The sequence below is a fragment of the Canis lupus genome, chromosome 31 (genome assembly GCF_048164855.1).
Source record: "Canis lupus baileyi chromosome 31, mCanLup2.hap1, whole genome shotgun sequence".
Classification (NCBI taxonomy): Eukaryota; Metazoa; Chordata; class Mammalia; order Carnivora; family Canidae; genus Canis; species Canis lupus.
This window is the reverse complement of record NC_132868.1, coordinates 8078714-8100480: the sequence shown is the minus strand read 5'-3', so window position 1 is coordinate 8100480 and position 21767 is coordinate 8078714. Positions and strand designations below refer to the sequence as shown.

Below are 21767 nucleotides of genomic sequence, written 5' to 3'. Positions count from 1 at the left end.
CCCGGCGGCGCGGCGCGGGGGGGGGAGGCGGGCCGAGGGCCCCGGTCGCACCCGCCCCCTCCCGCGCGGCGGCGGCGGCAGCGGCGGCGCCGGGAGCTGCCCCTGAGGCCGCCGCCCAGCCCGGGGCGCCGAGCTCCGCCCGCGCCGGAGGCCCCAGCGCGCAGCTCGGAGCGCGGCAGCCGCGCGGGCCGAGGCGGCGCGGGGGTGGGACGCGGGCGGCGCAGCCCCGGCCGGGCGCGCTCGGCGGGCGCCCCGCGAGCCGGCCCGATGTGGCGGGAGGCGATGCGGCGCCGCCGCTACCTGCGGGACCGCGCCGAGGCGGCGGCGGCGGCGGCGGGCGGCGGCGGCGGCGGCGGCGGCGGCGGGCTGCAGCGGTCCCGGGACTGGCTGTACGAGTCCTACTACTGCATGAGCCAGCAGCACCCGCTCATCGTCTTCCTGCTGCTCATCGTCATGGGCGCCTGCCTCGCCCTGCTCGCCGTCTTCTTCGCGCTCCGGCTGGTGAGTGGCCTCCCGCGGGGCCGGCCCGCAGCTCGCGGCCCCCCCGGCTCGCCCGGGCTGCGGGCGACAGAAAAGTTTCCCGGCAGGTTCTGCCCGGGACAAAGTTGCCGAGGTGCTCCCGGGGTGGCCGGACGCGACGCGTGCTCGCCCCGGCTCCGCGCACCCGGCGGCAGCGCCCGCCCCCGCCCCCTCCTCCTCCCCCGCCCCCTCCCCCGCCGCCCGCGGCCCCTGCCCCTGCCCCGGCGCGACCCCCGCCCGGGCGGCTTCCCGAGGCCGCTGCTCGCCCCGGGCCGGCGCTGGAGTCGGCCTCCCCGGAAAGTGGGTAGCGCGGGGCAAGTGGGAGCGGGAAAGGGGTCATCGGGTGTCTCTGCCGTGCGACCTGTGTGCTTAGTGCCGTAGACGGAGACGTGGGGTGTCGGCCTGCTGTGAGTCTGCGGTTTCCAGAGAGGGGCTTGATCGCGTTTACTGTTTTGTGCAGGTCATTAAAGTGGCTCCCAGCACGGGGAGCAGAATGCAACTCGACAGCTGATGCCCGTTTTGCCAATTTTTATTTTTCAAGCAGGAATCCTTGGCTCGCTCCCTGAGCGGGGAGAGAAAATCTGTAGATGGCGGTAAACTTCCTGTTACCGATCATTCTGGTTGTGTGGTTCAAACTTTTGCACTGCCTATGATTATGCATGTGCAGATTGTGCCAGGCATCGATTATCCAGTGAGATATTTTTGGTCAGTGGTTGATCTGGGGATGTCGCTACTGAATGGTGTGTATGTATATATATATATACACATATATGTGTAGCTTAGAATATAACTATGCACCCGTATTCGTGTCCACCGAGCAGAGATGTGGATGATTGCTTGTATTTCACCACTGTGCAAAATAGCTGTCCTTCGTGTTTGGCAGTTTGTTTCTGATATCCTGAGCCAGATGGTGCGCAATTAATATGCATGGGAAAACTTGTTATCATCATAGAGTTCTTAAAAAAGTAAAGTTTTCTTTTTCTCCACACTACTCAAGAAGTGCTGTCTTCTGATGGAATTCGGTGAGAATAAAAAAAAAAAAAAAAGAATGTAGGAGATGATGATGCCACGGTTCACAAACTGGTTCTTTTACCCTAAAATCTAAAGCAGAGAGCACCTCTTCTGGGTGTGAGCTCAGGGGAGTCCTCACACTCTTGTAATCAGCCTTGAATGCCCTCAGGAATGGCATCTTTATCTCTCTCCACCACTCTTCTGACTGGTGGCAGGGTCTCTGAGAGCAGCTCCTCCTCATTCCTGTACTAGCAGAGAAGAAAACATGTCAGTTTTCCTCTGGAAATCTGTTCTTGCTAGGACATCGCTGCTTGTGATTCCGTTGAATGTGTAATTCAAACCCTCTGGCTTGTTCTCTTCCAAATGGAAAAGGAGGAGCAGGTGATGGCCTATTTATAGCACCATTAATATATTTAAAGACAAGGGTGAAGTTCATGTCGCCCCTACACACACCACCTTTTCTGTGATACAGATCTCTTAACTTCTTAAACCTTAGGGAAATCAATGTTCTTGAATAGATCTGTCTCAGATTCTGTGTAGTCCAGCCGAAGGCACCCTTCTCTGGATTGTTTCAAGCTCTGGATTTGTCTTTACGCAGTTCCTTTACCTTCCCCTTCACATAGTGCAAGTGCTGAGTGGTATCCTTTAAAAAATTTATCCAGGCATCTTTACTTTTCCCTGAGAAATCAACCATTTCCACACTTTCCTGGCATTCAGCTAAATTGTTTTAAGCACAGAGTAAGCACCTCCCATGGCATGGCTGTAGCCCAGGATGATGTCCAGAGGCAACAGAATGCACCGACTATGCTTTGCTGTACCTGGTTCATGGACTGACTACCGTGTAAATCTTTTGAGGTGTTCAATGTTCCAGAATCAGGGAGTGTGACTCAGGCAGGTGGATAGGCTCCCTTCAGCTGGGGACTGGGGCTGCAGGACCATTGGGAAACATCTGGAAGCACTGGGCAACATCCTCAGATCATGGGCATTATGAAGGACTGGGACGGTTCTGAGCTCTGGACAGCGCATTTCTATTTTGCTTTTAGTAATACCATACGCAGCAGTTCCACTTTCCAAAAAATACTCTCTCTTCATACAGTCAAAGATGGAGCATTGAAAAATGGGGATGGTGTTCACATCGAGTGGGGTGAGTTCATTTCTCAGACTGACCAGAGCTTGGCTTCCAGGAGGTCTACCTCTGGAAGATGGAAATAGTCGCTTGGGGCCAGGCCAGGGTTCCACCTTCGAGCGCTTTACAAGAATAGCTGGGCTCTGATGTAATTCAGGAGCTCTGCAGATCTATTTTTGCTGCCTGAAATCTTGGACAGATTTCTTCTTTCCCATGAATATGCCTGATTTTGGTTTCTATTAGACTTCCATCAGTTCTCGTAGTAGAGAAAGTCTGGCAATCTTCTTAAAGCACATCCATCCTCTCCTAGGACGCTTGGATTACAAAATGATCTTGGCATCATCCAAGCACGCAGTGATGTTTTGCTTTATGTAATTGCCTTTGTTTGAAGTGATTTGATAGAATTGTTAAAAATAAAACAGTTTTGTCTTGACTTGGTATTTCCCTAATTGACCTTACTCACACACTGATTTCACTTAATTTCTGCCTAGGATCAGTCCATGAATCTGCATCAGTTGATCTTGAAGTTAAAGTAGTTCTTGAGGTCTATTTATTATACTGTGAAAATAAATTCTGAATTGAAACTTCACCATCTCGCTTAATTATTTTCTACATAATAAGCTGTTAAATAGGGTTGTTGTTTTTATTTTTTATTTTATTTTTTTAAATAAAAGCTATTAAATAGCTTTAACCCCATAATTGTGAGGAATTATCTAGACGTGAAATAAATAGGACATGTGATAGGATATCTTGAATTTTAACATTTTAATAATATGAAAACTATTTTCTGTTGCTTTTCACGGACATTTTAATTATATATAAAATATATAGTATAGGGCATGATGAGCAAGATAGACTTGACACCTGGGATCAGAAAACTTGGAACTGATGAGACAAGACTTTAAATTCTAAGTCTTAGGATGTCACTTCATTTTTCAGGACTGGTTCCCATTATTAAATGCACAGAAACCGTCTATCAGAATTAAATCCTCTAATTTATTATGTCCAAAATCAGCATGCTTTTCTCAAAATTGGCCTGCCATTGTTAGGAAAGTTGACATACATTTTTCAGTTTGTCAAAATACCAGCTGGCTGCAACCAGATTTGTTTTAGCTAAAAGTTATGATTAGAAATAGTTAATATTTCAACTGGAATGGAAAACTTTTATTCCCATAAATTTTAAATAGTCAGATATTGCAACAAAATTGATTTCTGTTTGAGTATGATATTGAAATCCATATAAGCGTACATACTTTTATTAAATATATAATGAGCAGGATTTTGACTGAGGATATGATCTTCTACTTTCTTGCTTTTACATGATTTGGTGAGCTAGGTCTTTCCAAACAATCACCATAAGTACTTGTCATTCCAAAACAGTTTTCCAGCATTGGGCATTTTTTTTATAGGGTAGGTATATCAATATTTCTTTTAGCTATACCTGGAGAAAGAATTTTAATTCTTCCAAAACAAGCTCCATCACTGTACAGGGAAATTGGCTTTATTATTCCAGACAACATTTCAGCGCCCCCAGTGGGTGGAAGGATGTCAATGAGGAGAAACTCAATCCTTCACTCTTCTTGGTGGGTGGAAGGTTGGAGAAGGCGGCTAAATATGTCTGGCATCTCCTCTGAGGAGCAGGAAATTGTGTTCATGCTTCCTCTAGTCTCATAATTCTGGGGGTGCATGGGAATAGTGCGTGTTCTTAGGAATTGGAGTAGAGGTAACTATAGACACACTTCCCTATGAATTTCTATGCATGCAAGAAAATCTTACTTGGCAGGTGTTTGTAACTGCAACCAGTAATTCACAAGTCATTTTAGTGATAATTTAACTGTGGTATAAACAAAAGATAAGGAAAAAACTGTAATTTTCTGCAGGAAAGGTGGTTGCGATTTCAAGGGCTAATAAGAAGCTTTAGAAGCATCCTTGGTATATTAAAGTGCATAGTTGAATATATGCAGAGTACCTACCTAGTCTTCTCCCTTTAAAAAGGCAGAGGGGGTAATAGTCAAGAGCGTCTGCCTTCATTAACCCTTTGGCCTCGTCCCTTTCCATCTCTGTGATCTTCGGCAAATTGTTTAACCTTTCTATGCCTCAGTTTCCTTGTTCGTAAAATAGAATGGTACCTGCCTTCTAAGGCAACGATGTTCCCAGTTAGTACATGTGAGGTAATTAGAGTAATGCCTGTCACAGAATATGCCCCCAGGAGCTATTGTCACTAGCGGGTCTTCTGTGGTTGCATTTTTATTGTTGCTGTGAAGGAATATGCCACATACATAAGAACTGGAAGGGCATTCATTCCAGATGAGGACACTGAGATTCAAAGAGGTGAGCTCATTTCTTCAAGGTCACCTAGGTGCAGAGCTGGGGCCAGATGCAGGCCATTTGGCTTTTCCTGGGAAACTTTCCTGGAGATCCCTGCAGATCTAGAATTCCCAGCTCCGGTTCTGGCACAGTAGCCGTTTTCCTGTTGAAATTTCACACTGATGTCAACGTCCTCAACTTTTATTCTGTGTAATGGAGTTACACATCAGTTCTTTTCTCTTTTAATGTTAAAACAAATCTTGGTAGAGCTGCTTCCTGACGATGAGCTCAGGGGAGGTGGACGTCATTTATTTTCATTACGCTCAGTATTCCCGGTGTCTTCCCCATTAAGCAGAGGATCCATTTGTGGCTGTTGTCTCAGAAGTCACTGCCATAAACACCGTGGCATGTGAAATTATTCTGATTGAACTATATGTGAAATTTCCTGGTTCTTACTGATATTTTTAAATCATTCTATTTAAGAGGTAATACTACTGTTGGAGCTGGTATATTACTGTGTTAAGGATGTTTTATGGGGGTATTAATCACGTTGATATGTTTGATCACTAATGGCGAGTGGTAAAGTCTGCCCTGGGTGTCTGAATAATCTGCTCGTCCGCTAGCTAGTCCTTTCCATGACCTGATATGAATGGCAGCAGCACCATTCATTGGACTTCACCCATTCTCCTTCACTGCTATTTCCTGAGGGTCTCCTGGGGCCAGCGCTGGGATTGGCACCCCCCTGGGTGGTGCTCCACCCTGAAGCAGCTCATCTCTGCTGCCCTGATGTCATCCTTAAACTCCTGTTTCCCCCCCTAGGATAACCTGTGAGCCTGGACCCTAGGGGCCGAGAGCACCTGCGTCTCCAGCTCCTGTTCCTGAGTGGCTGCCCTCCCCTGCAAGCCTCTTCCCCTCTGAGCTGCTCATTCAGCTTCTGCTCCTTGAGCTTCAGCGGTCTGGCCTCTGCGGCACACTCTGTCCCTGCTGGTTTCTGCCTCTGAGGCCTGCGCAGCAGCTAAACCATTCGAAATCATTTCACCACAGCATCACTGTCATCTGACGTCCAGAATGGTTTTGTGAGCTTCTGTTGTCTCCTCACCTAATCATTAGTTCTTTCAGGGGAGAAACCCAGAGCTCCCCTTACTTAACATGGCCCTAAGCCGTACAGTGGGAGCCACATGAACGAATGTATGATTTATGGGTGTAGGTCCGGTGTCCTTCGCAGCTGGCACTTCCATCACCTAGCCCACTGGTTAACGGCACAAAACTTTGCTGATAGGCCTGGACTGGGGTCTGTGTTAGCACTTAGTGTGTGTCCCTGACAAATGAATTTATCTGCCGTAGCCTCAGATGCGTCATCTGTGAAATAACACGAGCACAGCCAGGCTCCGGGAGCTCATTGGGCGTTAAAAGGTTAGATCATCTGAATGTGTAGCACAGTGCCGGGCACACATTGCACCCCGAAGAAGTGTAGGTCACTGTTTCTAGTGTATTTGTACCGCAGAGGGTTCTCCTTGCCGAGGTCTCCTGTAGATGTATTTTCTGGCTGAAAACTACATGAGTGCTAGGATTTTTTAATCTGGGCATGAAAGAGCCGGGGATGTGTTTCTATTCATGTGATAAACGTTGTGTATAAACTTTGGTTTATTAAACATTGGTGGAGAGGTATAGATTGTTTAAGTAAAAGTCACGTTTCGACATACTTTTTTATTTTCTAGCATGACAGTTCATGCCAAATGACATATTGACTGACCCCCCTTTTTCACAATTTTGTTAGCTTTGGGTAATGGTATATATAATGGTATATAAAATTACCAAGAGGAATTAGATACTTAGGTTGTGATTTCTTGGTTTCAAACCAGGAAAATGACACACTCCTGGAAATGCTGGCTTTTGACCACAGGTGCATTTGGGAGGAGAAAAAAGGATTGTTGGGGCAGTTCATATATTTTGTCCATTTGACCAAATTGAGGCATGACTAATGTTGCGTCTGTGCCCTGTTTGTATAAGGATATGATAAAAAAAAAATCACAAGAAAGGGAAAAAGAATTTCTGAAGAAAACTTAATGAGTCCAGCCATCACTGGGAATGTAAATAATTTTTTTTGTTCCTTCTTTTTTACCGGGGCTTACACTTCTGACCCCAGATGCCATACTCAGGTGAGAGTGACTTAAGAGGTAATGAGAACCATCACCTGAGAAACCACTGGGAGTAACTTTGCCAACTAGTTTTCTGACTTTGCCCAGGTTTCTAGAATGATGGTGCCAAGACAGAATAAGAATATAGACCTGGGTGAGGCTATTAGGGTTACCTAAGGCGAATTGTATCTTAGAGTCAAATCAAATCACTTTTAAAAAACTTGTTGCTAGAAATGGGGATTTCCAATTATCAACACAATTAAAATATATTGGATGAATAATTTGTTGTATTTCAAACCTACAGGCAGGAAAGTACAGTAGCTTCTTTTTAGAGCACTGAAATTCCCGAGAAGGTTTCTCAAGATGGTTATTGCCTGAGAGAATCCTGTGAATAGACCAGATCTCTATGGTCACCACTTACAGGAGGTTCCTGGTGGAGAAGATGGTGGATTCAAACTTTTGGAATGGGGCCTTGACTGCAAAGTCTTGAATTGGACCTTCTGCCCATGCCATTAATGTCCTTTACTGCCCCTCAGACTTGATGGTGTTGGGACATTACAGCTATGACTAGCCAGGGAGCCTGCTTCTCCCTCTGCCTGTGTCTCTGCCTCTTTCTCTGTGTCTCCAATGAATAAATACATAAAAAATCTTTTAAAAATTAAATAAAATAAACACTCATGAACCCAGTGCAAACTAGGGTATATCCTATAACGTATTTTAGTCTATATGCTGCTCCCAGCCCATTCCCCTGCCTGCCCTCTGAAGTAAGCTTCATATTACGCTTTTTGTCATTATTTTGTTGCTTTTGTTTGTGTTCATTTTATCATATACATATATGTGTGTGTGTGTATATATATATATATATACACATACATATATAATCGTATGTATATGGTATGAGGTAGTGATGAGGATCATTTACATTTTTTTCCTTGAGGTGAATGAACTTTTGATAATCACTTTTAGCTGTTTCTTTCCCCATATCTGTCAAATGTCAAAATTCCATATGTGAGTGTTTTGTTATGAGTTCTCTATTCTGTTATGTTTTTTTTTTAATTTTTATCCTGTAGTACTGCAGGTACACACACATACACACTATAATTACTAAAGCTTTCTAAGTATTTAGATTAAGCAGGGCAAGTAACTTTCAACTCCTTTAAAGATTTCTTGGTTACTCTTGACCTTTTTTTCTTCTCTATAAACTATGTAGTCACATTATGTCAACCTCCATATGGAAAACTCAACTGGGATTTTGTTAGTGTCATATTGACACTATTGATTCACTGATTAGAATTGATATATTATGGGGACACCCGCCTTTGGCTCAGGGTGTGATCCCTGGATCCCTGGATCGAGTCCCGCATCAGGCTCCCTGCATAGAACCTGCTTCTCCCTCTGTGTCTCTGACTCTCTGTCTCTCTCTGTGTCTCTCATGAATAAATAAATAAAATCTTAAAAAAAAAAAGAATTGATATGATACTAAGTTTTTCTGTCCATGAGCAATGGAGCATCTTCCCATTCATCTGTGTGCTTTAGTGAAGTTTTACAGTTTATATGTGTTATTCTATAACTTGCATTCTTGCCCTTTTTATAACTTATAAATGTAGATTCTTTCAGGTTTTCTACCTAGGTAACATATCACTTGAAATAATGAGAGTTTTATTTTCTCTTTCCTAGTATGAAGGCCTTACATTTCTATTTCCTATATCATTGTGCTAAGAACTCTAATATTATATTGGCAGAATTGGTGATTGTGGGTACCCTTGCTTTTTTCCTAATTCTAAAGAGAGTTCTTTTTTGTTTATTTAGGATAATGCTGATTTTGTAGTTACCCTTTGCGATTTCCTTTTGTTACACTTTACACAAAAAGTTTAAATGTGATTGGGTTTTGAATTTTACCAAATTGAAGTGATCATATATGCTCTTTAAGTTGTTTTTTTTTTTTTAAAGATTTTATTTATTTATTCATGATAGTCACACAGAGAGAGACAGAGAGGCAGAGACACAGGCAGAGGGGGAAGCAGGCTCCATGCACCGGGAGCCCGATGTGGGATTCGATCCCGGGTCTCCAGGATCACGCCCCGGGCCAAAGGCAGGCGCCAAACCGCTGCGCCACCCAGGGATCCCTCTTTAAGTTGTTTTTTAATCTGTCGATGTAATGAGTAATAATTACAGATTTTCTAACATTTAACAATTTTTATATTCCTGAGGCAAACTCCATTTTCATGGTATCTCTTACAAAATGTTGGATGTGATGTGCTAACATTTTGATTAAGGGTTTTGCAAATATACTTTTGGTGAAGTGAGTTTGGAATATTCCTTTATCAAACTGTTGTTTTCTTTTAAAGTTTTGCTAGTCTTATAAAATAAATCAGTAAGCATGTCTTCTTTTTCAGTTTTCTATAAGAGTTTAAGAGTTTTCTGTATGTTGGTTGATAGAATTTGCCTGGAGAACCACTGGGGCTGTTGCTTTTTCCTTGTAGGGAGATTTAAGAACTTCCATTTCAGTGTCTTTGATATGAAAAGAATTGTTTCATATTTCTAATTTTATTTCTTGAGTCAGTTTCAATAAGATAGTTCTAGGAATTTTTACTTTTCATCCAAATTGTCAAATTTAATCGTATGCATTGATAATACTGTTCTCATTTGCATATACTCTGTCTTTTTATTTATAACATGATTACTTTCTTTTTTACCTTTCTTAATTTCATCACATGTCTGCTTTGCTTTAATTTTTCAAAGAACTGTCCTTTATCCTTGTTGATCTTCAGGGGAAGGACGACACAAGCAATGCTAAATCTCCAGGCAGGCAGTTCCATGGTCCCTGGTCCTGGGTCTGAGAACCCATTGATTCTTCATTAGACCCAGACCCTTGTCCTGAAAATGAACCCTTTGTCTGCTGTTTTCTCGGCCCGCTGAACCTCCCCTGGGGGGTGCTGTTCCTTGTTGATCACCTTCTTGAACACATCTGGGCTAACTGTTGGGGAGTCTTTCCCACCTGAGGACTGAGCAGTTGTCTCAGCCCATTGGCTGTCATGGACAGAGAATGCAGCATTTCCTTGATGTCTAGAACAGCCATGCTGCAGGCTGGTATTGTTTTTGGAAACACAAATCTCTCAAAACTTAATCAGCTTCCTCCTGCTTAATTTCAGGCATCTCCAGGTGTCAGTGGTCATCATAGATCTTTTTAAGACATACTTGTTAGATTTGCTGTGTTCCTCAGGCTTCTCACCCCATTTCTCTCCCACTCGCTTCCTCTCCCTTCCCCCTATCTCTGTTTCTCTTAGCTTGTGCCTCCCTTTAGCCTGTTTGAGTAACACACTTTCTGTTCCTCTTTTCCATGCGGCCTTTTGTCCACTTGAAAGAATTTCCTGGCACCATACTCCAGATGGGACTTCACTGAGACATCTTCATACATCCACTTTTCAGCAGTGAGCTTGGTTTTCCCCACATGGCTGTTTTAATCACCTCTCACTCTAGAACACAAGTTGAATCACTTCCCTCTTGCCATCTGACAAATCCATACCATTCTGGACTGTGTTGCTTCCACTTATTCCTCCTTATGACCAACTAGTTATTTTCTGGTCTTGTGTTTGTCTTGTACTGTGTTAACACATGCAGCCAACAGCAACGAACCCATGCTTGTAATGTTTTGTTGAGTGACCTCTTCTGGAGTAGAGGTCTTCAGATTCAGGTCAGGGACCAGCTCTGATTCAATGCCTGATTTTTGTTTTTAAATAAAGTTCTATTTAGTATAGCCTGACCATCATTTCCACATGATCTATGGCTGTGTTTAAGGCACAGCAGCAGAGTTAAATGGTGTGACCTCATAGGACATGTGGCTAAAATAAAGCCTCAAATACCTATGATCTAGCTCTTTATGAAAACGGTTCACTGAACCTAGACTTAGAATTCTCTTAGGGTGTCCTTTGCCTTCCAAGATAAATGAAAAACAAACAGTGGACCTTTGCTAATGAATGCCATTTTTCACCTTTGATCACAGTGTGCTTCCTTCTCTGCCACCTGGCCACGGTCAGTGCTGTCCATGTTAGGTTTTGTTAGGGTAGCACCCTATTTCATATACCAATTTTTGTTATCAGTGAAGATGGTATAGGTTGTGAGGGGTTAACAAACCCCAAATTTGGCCCTATAAACCCCAGAGGTTTATTTCTTGTGTACACATCCTGGCCGGGAGGGAGCTTTTGCTCATCTGATTTACAACGAGAGCTGGGGTCATGGATGTCTTCCTCATGACAAGTGCTCTTGTGATCATTGTGCCATGGAAAGAGAAGTGCTCTGTGGCCTCACATGGGCACGTACATGGCTCTGGCGATGAGACTGACCTGGGATTCTGCTCATGTTCCATTAGCCAAAGCATGGTTACTTCTTCTTCTTCTTCTTCTTTTTTTTTTAGCATGGTTACTTCTAACTTCAAAGGAGGTCAGAAAGCACTTCCCAGGAGGAACTCTGAAGGAAGAAATAGGGAATGTTTCTGAAGGTCTCTGAACATTACACCTTCCTTCTACTTTCTCTGGGTTTCTTTTGTTATTGTTGTTTGCGTGTTTGTTTGGTCTTTATAATTTTTAAAAATATATTATTTATTCATGAGACACAGGCAGAGACACAGGCAGAGGGAGAAGCAGGTTCCCTATGGGAAGCTGGATGTGGGACTCGATCCCAGGACCCCAGGATCACACCCTGAGCTAAAGGCAGACCCTCAACCACCAAGGCATCCTATCTTTGTAATTTCTGAAGGGGGAAACAAAGTTCATCCGTTTTCAACCTGCTTGTTTTAATGGGAAGCTTGGGGCCAGAAGGGAGCATTAGGGGATGAGCAGAGAAGTTGCTAACCAGTTGGTGGTACGGGGAAAGCTGAGGTCCTGAGCAGCCCGCATCTGCCAGAGAGAGCCTTTCAGGGGAGTTCCTGAGAGCAGTTACCTTTGTGTGGCACCACCTCTGTGAGTACAGCCAGATACTGGGTGAGGGGCCGGGTCTGGGCCCCGTGCAGAGCTTTGGAGAGCCAGAGCAGACTGGGGCCCACCAGGACCTTCCACATGATCTCCAACCATATATGACCAGCAGGCTACCCTTCCTGGGGGGACTGCTTTGCTACCACCTCCCAAACCTCAGGCAAGTACCCCCATAGGCCAGCTTGTCCCTGGGAGCATTCAGGGAAGGGGATTCTGGGAAGTAGCTTTAATCAATTTGATGACAGAACAATCCAGCATCATGTACTGCTTGTTTACGAGGTATCATGTATACCACTGTTAACTGTGTTTTACTTCTAGATAAAGAAGATAGCAGAGTCGTGCTTCTACATATTATGATGCAGCTCCTCTTTATTCAACTGAAAACACACCAACCATCTCCCTAAAAGAGGATATGAAGGGTCATTTTATCCACTTCAATGAAGTTCATTTCTCATCGGTCTAAGGAACAGTGTCCTTTAAAAATCCTTTATCTTGGATACTCGAATATAAAAGCTATTCATACACTATTAATATATCTCATGTTATATTGTAGGGAAAAGAAACAAAATAATTACTTCTCACGCACATACCCACACGTGCAAATACATTCATACCAACCAAGGAAGAAATGTGTATAGCTCCTGCCATCCTCAGTTCTACAGGTGATCACAGGGATGCAGCTGGGGTTCTAACATCCTTCTCCTGCCCATTCCACATTCCCTTTGCCCTGTGCAACCATCCTGTGTGGTCGTATTTCCTTGGCAGGTGCAGTGACATAAACATTGCTTCACCTGGTACTTTGCAAATAGACAGTATTTGTTGTTAGATGTTTCCATGAACTTTGATCACAGGATAGGGGAGCAAAGGAGACACCCCACCATCTGCATTCTGTCAAACTCTTCCCTGCCTGCATCCTCTATGAGCAACCCGATTTTTCTTGGAAGTGTCCATCAGTCACCCCAACTGTACTAAAAGCTCTTCTTTAGCCACTGATTTAGTGATGTTAGTAGCCTAGAGTGGCCAGATAGCAACCTCTGTCTGCAGTTTAATGGAAGCATTATTGAGTTCCCTGGTGGAGTGGTGGAGGCTGTCCTCCTTTGACAACTAACCCCTCTAAGCTGGAACAGCCTATATTTATAGGAATGGGAATGGCAGCCATTCCTGTTTCTATCCCTTGATTCTCAGACCTGTGGATCCTGGTGGTGGCAGAGTCAGTGCCTTGCTTTAGTGGCTGTTACCAAGCATCTGTTTTGTCCTAGGGGATATCTCCCAGCCTACAAGTGTTGCGCATAGGCCAGCACCCTCACCGAGTCTTTAGAAGCTCATTTTCTCCTTCAGTGAAGGAAGCTGCTTTAGGGTGATGAGGAACAGGGTTAGATCAGTGAATTCCAAGAGCATAAGCTCATCGTCATGCATCATTTGCTGTAAAATGAATGCTTCTGTCAGAAGCCAATACCTTGTGAGTGGATAGTGCATTGAGAAAGCCCATATATGGTGTTTTGGGCGGAAGCAGAAAAGCAAACCCGTATCCAAAGTAGGTTCAATTCAAGTGAAAACAAATCTCTGTGCCTTTCATCAGTTGTGATCAACCTGCCATAGATGGATGGCTGGTCCTCCAGAGGATGACACGTGTAAGGGGCTCAGAGTTCCACAGCTTCGATTGTCTCCTTTTAGGTGGCCCTAATATCTTCTGCAGAACCAGATATAATCCAGACCTAGATTTTTATTTCCTTAGGCAGCAGGTCATAGGGAGCTCTGTATGACGACATAGGTGCAGATTGAGAGAGGTAGGGTAGGTGGTGTGGCAGGACCAACACCTGTGAGTACCTGTGACATTTGCTCATGCAACTTACCTGTGTCTTCAGAGTCTACTCCAGTTGCCGATGGGATGCCACCGTGTACATACAGCTTCATGTCTGGTGGGTCATACAACAGTCCCATAAATATGAGCAGATTAGATTGTGTGGAGACTTGGTTATGGTCCATGATCACTGTTCAGGCCCTTTTGGGATTGGTAATAACCCAGCAACTGTTTCTCAAAAGGAGAATAATTATCTACAGAATCCCTAAGAATTCTTCATAAAGCACTGGTTTGGGTGGAGAAGTGGGCGCTTTCCCGGATATCTGTGAAGCCAAACTTAGCTAGTCACTTCGTAGGCGACCAAGATGGAAGAACTCAATGGAGAAGTTTCAGGGAATCTGTTACTTCTGGTAGCTACTACCTCGGTGCTGGACCACTATTCAGCAGTGGCCAGAAGTCAGGCAGAGAAGCAGGGTACGAGGCCGGGGCAGCTAGGGCAAGCTGAAGCCTTGCCTGAACTTCTGTGACTGCCCATAATTCTGTCTGACTTTGAAGACTTTAGGTGAGGACTTGCTCCATTTCCACCTCCCAAATCTGGCACAGATTCCTCCTCTTCTGTTTAACTCTAACCAATAGCCCTAGATGAAAGGGGGTTCCGAGAAATGTAACTCCCACAAAACTGAATTGACAGTAGAACAATTCAGTTCAAGCTTTGAAATGACTACTTCTTTTACTGCACACAAGTGTTGATTTGCACTGTTTTCATCATTCTTTTAAAATAGATATTATGATTTCTTTTTCAATCCAAAAGTTTAGAGTTGTGCTTTTGGTGTTATAAATATGTGGTTATTTTAAATTTATGTTTTAGTTTAAACTTCTAATTTAAAATTGCAACCACAGAATATGGGTCTCTATGATACATCTTCTTTGACACTTTTTACAGGTTGCCTAGTATATGGTTTTTATAAATATTCCATGTGCACATGAGAAGATTATTGTTCTCTCTAAGGTTGGATGTGGAATTCTTTATTTGTCAATTAAGTCAAGCTTGTTAATTATGATATTCGATATTTTGCATCTTTTTTGTTTTGTATTGTTTTTACTTTTGTTTCCTTGACCTATCAATCAATAGGTGGTTCAAGATGATGAAATCTACTCTTGGGAGATTACTTTACTTCTCCCCTTAGGCCTCTATATTTTTGCTTTATATATTTTGAAGCTATTTTATTGAGTTCATAGATGTTTAAAATTGTTTTAATTGCCTTGGAATTGAGTGTTTTATCATTTACCTTCACCCTTAAAGTTTTTATGTTTTACTTAATGCATATTTCACTTCTGTCTTTTTAAGCCTAGAAGTTAGGCATCCATTATTATTGTTTCAGATAGACAGTGTGAGTTTGGTTGTACCAATATGTTTACCATTATATTTGTTCACTTCCTTCTTCTGTATCTTACAGTCTTTTTAGGATTATATAATTTCTTAGAAATTCTTTTAGAGCAGATTTATCAATGGTAAATTCCTGTTTAAAAATAATCTATTTGTAAATGTTAACGTTTTTGCTCTTATTACAAAAAAACACACCTATTTTCTTGACAATAGAAGGTTGACTTTTATTTTTTGCTCAACAATCTGTCTTCACTGTCTTACTGTTGAAATTTCTGCTCTTTTTTTTTAAAGATTTTATTTATTTATTAATTAAAGATTTATTTATTTATTTATTTATTTATTTATTTATTTATTTATTTATTTATTTATGAGAGACACACAGAGAGAGAGGCAGAGACACAGGGAGAGGGAGAAGAAGGCTCCTTGCAGGGAGCTCCACATGGGACTCAATCCCGGGTCTTCAGGATCACGCCTGGGCTGAAGGCGGAGCCAAACCTCTGAGCCACCTGGGCTGCAGTCTGCTTTTATGCAAACTGTTGTTCTTTGTGGGTGGTCCTTCCTTTCTCTTTGACCACTTTTCGAAGTTCCTCTTTATCTCTCATATTTTGCATTTTTACCATCATGTGTATATGCTTGTATTTCTTTTTGCCTAACTGGCTAGAGTTGTAGATTTATAGTTATTCATTAGTACCAGAAATCTCCAACTGATCTGTCTTTAGATATATTATGTCCTAAAGCCTCTTCAGTTTGTAACTTGGGAACTCCAATCAGACATGTTAATACCTTCTTATTCATCTTATTCTATTTTCTGTATCTTAGGCTTTCTAATAATTTTTATCTTTTATATATTATTAGGGAATATTTATTTCTTTTGTTGCATTGTACATAAATGCTTTGGTTTATCTTTTAGTTCACTGATTTTCTAACTATTGCCTTTTTCTGTCTTTGTTTCTATATTTATTTTTTCTGTTTCAATGCTTGAGCTTTTATTTATGTGATTATATTGGTCAGTTTTACAAGTTCCATTTTCTGTGTTTGTACCTGATTGATCTGTTGTATGATCATCTTCAAACGTTCATCCTTTATTCCTTTAAACATGTCATATACAGCTATTCTGTGTTCTCTAGCTGTTATTTTCAATGTCTGCAGTCCTTGAGAATCTAAACCAATTGTTATTTCTGTAGATCCTTGTTCTTAGCGATTGCTCATTTTTGGCGATTTTTGTTTTAATATGTTGGCTGAATACTGCAGTTCTAAGTGGAAAGCTTTTGCCTAAGAATAATTAACTTCTCTTTCCAAGCTGGAATGTACCCCAGTTGAGGATTACTCTGGCTCCCTTTGTCCCCACTTGCTGTCCTGTGGATCTACATACTGCTGAGGTTCTCAGCCTTGGCAGCTGCTGTATACAGGGCAAGGCTGGTTCATACTCCTTCCAGTTGACCTGGCTCTTGTGGTCTAGACTTTCTATCTACATACCTCCCCCCCTCCCCTGCTGAGGGGTCAGCACTCATATTTTCTGTTTCTGTGTTTTTTATTTTGTTTTTGTTTTTTATGGGGGTGGGTAGGGGAAGTGAGTTGGAGACCTTGTCTACTGCTTGTAGAAATTAGTAATCCTTCAGGAATACTTTGTATTTGGAGTCTAGTTGGAGGAAGGAGAGTTTTTTAAAGTTTGCCTCATGTGAACAGTTTTCCACGTAAAACACACTTATTTCATGTTTTTATCCATAGTCTTAAAATATGAGTAAGAATGCTGGCCTGTGTAATAGGAGCTGAGAATCAGTAAATATGATCAAGACCTTAGGCTGTATTTTTGTGTGCATGTAATTCACTTAGTTGCAAGTAGTGGATGATACCTCTTTTAAGCAGGTACACATATTTATAATTTTTGTGTTTATTTTAAAAATATTTGTATGTTACTGATTATTTATTCAGTAAGACAGATTGCCCTAGGTTTGGGTATAAGAAAGCTTTCAGAAGTTTTCAGGATTACTTTTGCATTTTACATTTAGATCTGTGCTGTGATCCATTTTGAGTTAATGTCTATGAAAGGTGGGCGGCCCCGGGTGGCTCAGCGGTTTAGCGCCGCCTTCAGCCCAGGGCCTGATCCTGCATCTGGGCTCCCTGCATGGAGCCTGCTTCTCCCTCTGCCTGTGTCTCTGCCTCTCTCTGTGTCTCTCATGAATAAATAAATAAAATCTTTTAAAAAAATGTCTATGAAAGGTATAAAGTATGTGTCTAGATTTTTTTATATGGATGTCTAGTTGTTCTAAGATGTTCTGCTGAAAAGTCTATTGTTTCTCCATTGAATTGTCTTTGTTCCTTTTCAGTTATTATTTGACTACATTTATGTGGATCTGTTCCATTCCATTGATCTATTTGTCTTATTCTTCTGCCATTATCGTTCCTGTCTTGATTACTGTAGCTTTATAGCAAGACTGGAAGTCTGATTATGTCAATCCTTCAAATTTTTTCTTGTCCTTCAATAATGTGTTCTCTATCCTGGGTGCTTTGTCTCCTCATGTAAGCTTTAGAATCCATGTGTTGATAGCTACAAAATAACTTACTGGGATTTTAATTGGGATTGCATTGACTCTATAGATTAATTTGGAAATAATTTACATTTTGACAATATTCCTTCTATCCATGAGCATGAAATATCTCTCCATTTATTGAGCTCTTCTTTGATTTATTTCACCACAGTTTTGTAGAATTATTTAATCAGAATTTTTGTTAATTCCTTTCCTACTTCATGATAAAATGGAGTCCGACTCTGTATGTGGAAAGGAATGAAAAATACATTGTCTATTATATCACACAATACACATATTACATATGAATGAATGAAAATATGTATTTGTAGTCAAATATATTGTCATAGCTAAAAGCTGATATTTTTGCCCAGTGACAACCCTTCAAAATAATTTGTGGTGATAAATTATTATTCAGAGTGTAAAACGGGCATCATTCCAATAATTAACAGACCAGCCTTGGTGAGAAAGTATTGAGATTTGAAGGAAAAAGGTCATGATGGCCATTGTGATAATAATCTCTGTGGTTTATGGTACATCTGTATGTACTCAGCGCCCACCAGCCTTGCCCTGTGTTGCTTCTTACATGAAGAAACCTGCTTAGGGGAGCTTGGTGTTCACCCTGAGTCACAGAGAAGTAAGTGGGATGGGACCCTACCTTCTGTCTGTTGGACTTTATTATTTTTTATTTTTTAAAGTTTTTATTTATTTATTCACGAGAGACACAGAGAGAGAGAGAGAGAGAAAGAGAGAGAGAGGCAGAGACACAGGCAGAGGGAGAAGCAGGCTCCGTGCACGGAGCCCAATATGGGTCTTGATCCCGGATCCTGGGATCAGGACTTGAGCCAAAGGCAGACGCTCAACCACTGAGCCACCCGGGCTGCCCTGTCTGTTGGACTTTAAAGTATTGTTTTTATAGGAAAGCAGTGTTTTGCATAAGACTGTCCTTTACCATGTAAATGAAAAATAGTACTGTTTAACAACAAAAAAGAAAAATGCACGTGAAAAAGAATGAAAATATAATCTGTTGCCCTGTGGAAAAACCTCTGAGAAACAAAAGAGCTGTCACATAATACATGAAAGCAGTGGGTATTTAATAGGCCTAGCAATTAGAAGCCGTCCCAAATTACCGGAAAATGCATTGAAAACGAAAGGATAAAATGTTCAAAGAGAACGAGCAAGAGGAGCCCATTATCATTACATAGATGATACCATGCTCACGGTCTCCCTTTGAAAAGGCATTTTTGTACATTTCATTTGGTTTGCATTGTAAGGTACTTTTAAAAACATTTCTAAAGACATTTGAGTATGTTTTAGTAGTGAGAAGGGCAATTTTGTACATTTCACTTAGTTCATGTAGTATGGAGAATTTTTTTTTTTAACCTATTCAAGGCATGTTTTAAAGGTGTTTGAGTACTAATAGAGGCATTTTTGTACGTTTCACTTAGTTTGTGTTGTATGGTGAATTTTTGTTTCCATGAGGGGAAATGGGGTTGGGCTGCATAAACATATTTCATTGAGACTGACAATGTTTTTAATGTTTTAGTTCACTTTATTTTAAGCTATGTTGTTTGTTTTATGCTCTGCATTTCAAAAACTGAAGTAGCTCCCATGAAAACAGCCACGGGGTGTGTCTCTGTGGCTTTGTTCATCATCCCCTCCACTGGGAATGGACCAGGGGAGGGAGGAGGAGGGCCTGTGGTCCAAGGACTGAGGGCATTCCTGCATTTCATTTACTTCCCCTGGGGGCAGAGACGCCCATGATGCCAGCAGCAGGACTAGGAAGGAATGTGGTTCATGAGCTTATACATTCTTTAATGAATGTGCTACTGTTTTTGCCTTGACACCCTATAAAAGATCCTATTTTGTGGAGGAGTCCATATTAAAACTTGTTTGGAGTTTGAGTTCAAAAGGCAAATGCAGAATAAATTGCTAGCTGTCCTCTTACGGGAAGAGCTCTGGATTCTTCTGTGGGCTCAGGTTGGACAGCGGTGAGGGCCATCGGCCTCCTGAACAGCACCTGGGCCGCCTTTGGAAGCCACTGGCCAGCTGGGAAGCCGGCTTGCCCCCGAGGCTGGGGGGTGCTGGGACACAACACCCGCCCCCTCGGATCCTGGCATGTGACATAGCCTCGGAAAAACCCCCTTCCTCCCTCAAAATGTATCCAGAATTATAGTTTACAACTGTACGTATGTACATGTATGTAACCTTTGACCCTAAGAGCTTGGGGGTTTTTGGTTAATTTCTTTTTTTAAAGAAGTTAAAACACGTTTGTGTTAAAAGTATCATGGGACCCAGGTGCTGTGTCCTCTGTGCTTCACGGAGGAGTCACCCTGCAGCCCAGACAAGGCACTTCTCAGTGATAGAGACCCTGAAATTAAAGAAAGCATGTGAGATAGAGAGTGTGGTATTTCAGACTTTAAAGGATTATCAGGTCTGACTGTGTGGACTGTGCCCAGCAGGGCGAGAGGTTGTGTCTTCATCTTGTTTGCAGTCACATCCTTGCTAAGAGTAGAGCAGGGAAAGGGCTGGGGATGCAGCTTTCCCCTCCTGGACCCTTCCTGCACCTTCTTCACTTTCTGATTTTCACTTTACCGTCATGCACAGTTTCTCATCCTGTTCAGTCTTTCCGGAGAAACGGGAGCCAGTAAGGTCAGCGATCCTTTCTCCCCGACTGGGTTAATGAAAGAAGCAAAGGGTCGCAGGAGGGAAACCGCTTGTCCTGGTGCCTTCGCGGCTAGCTTTCTGCCCACAGTTCAGTTAAGTTCATTTCGGGCTCCATGTGTGCAGCGAGAGGTCGTGATCTCAGGTTGGATGCCCCCAAGGAGGTGCTGTCACACCCACGGGCACCTTTGTTTGTGACATCGGGGTGTGGGGAGCGTTACCCTTTGCAGTCCTGGTAAAGTGTCTGAGGGCCTGAGCTCAGCCCCGGCGCCGGTCATGGGCAAGCGGCCGTGGGAGCGGGGCCGGAATAAGAACATCACACTTGATCCTCCTGTTTTCTGCCAGTTCTGGAAGGGATATTCTTTGGCCCTTGGTCTTGCCCGCCGTCTGCTGTGTGAGCAGAGGCCAGAGCATTGCAGAGGCTGCCCGCGCGGACCCCGCCGGAGCCCTGGCTCCCTCCCTCCCGGGCTCCATGATCCTCCGCAACTCGTTTTCATTCGTGGGGCCACGTTTTCCCCACCCCTGGCATAGCGCTGACACCACACCCCAAATGGGGTTGTTGTAAATATTAACGTGGTTAGCGTATGTACAGGTGCCCAGCGCAGGAATATATATCTATTGGTATTTGTTGTGATTATTGTGGTTGTCTTTTCCCCACATATCAGGTCACATGTGTAATGGTGGGGGAGAAAGGGACATGAAGTCAGTTGAGAACTGAAGGAGGACGGGGGCGCCTGGTGGCTCAGTGGTTGAGCATCTGCCTTTGGCCCAGGGCATGATCCCGGGGTCCTGGGATCAAGTCCCGCATCAGGCTCCCTGCACAGAGCCTGCTTCTCCCTCTGCCTGTGTCTCTGCCTCTCTCTGTGTCTCTCATGAATAAATAAATAAAATCTTCAGAAAAACAAAACAAAACAAACTGAAGGAGAACTTAGGGCCCTTTTTTGCCTTGATGTTAATCTGGAGTCTGTGCCCATTTGGCTGATCTGCTGCTTCCCTGTGTCCCGGTGGTTAGTGGTTGGTATCCAGGTGGGGCCATCTCTCCACCATCTCTGGTGTGCGGCTGGAGCTGCTAATGGGATGGAGTGAACCCCGTACCAACCAGAAAAGGTGAAGGGCTCTCTAGGCTCTGTTGTTTGAAAGAACTGGCTCACAAGTCCCAGATTTTACTATGACCTTTGCTATTCTAAAGCCTCAGTGTAAGTTTTTAGGATCCTGGCCACATGGTTTCTTTCATCAAAAGTTCTTTGGGTGCTTCAGTGGCTATACATGATTGGATGAGAGATGTAGACCTATCTGGGTTCTAGCTCTCAGAGGCT

At 43.0% G+C, this 21767-nt stretch overlaps 1 protein-coding gene across 1 annotated transcript in view; it reads left to right on the top strand.

Annotated features, from left to right (window-relative positions):
* Window positions 1–267: 267 nt before the first annotated feature.
* ADCY2 (adenylate cyclase 2) overlaps window positions 268–21767 on the top strand; it is a 388518-nt gene continuing 367018 nt past the window's right edge. Inside the window, exon 1 of the mRNA XM_072807368.1 lies at window positions 268–501. Within this exon, the coding sequence (XP_072663469.1) occupies window positions 268–501 (234 nt within the window). The remainder of the gene's footprint in view (window positions 502–21767) is intronic.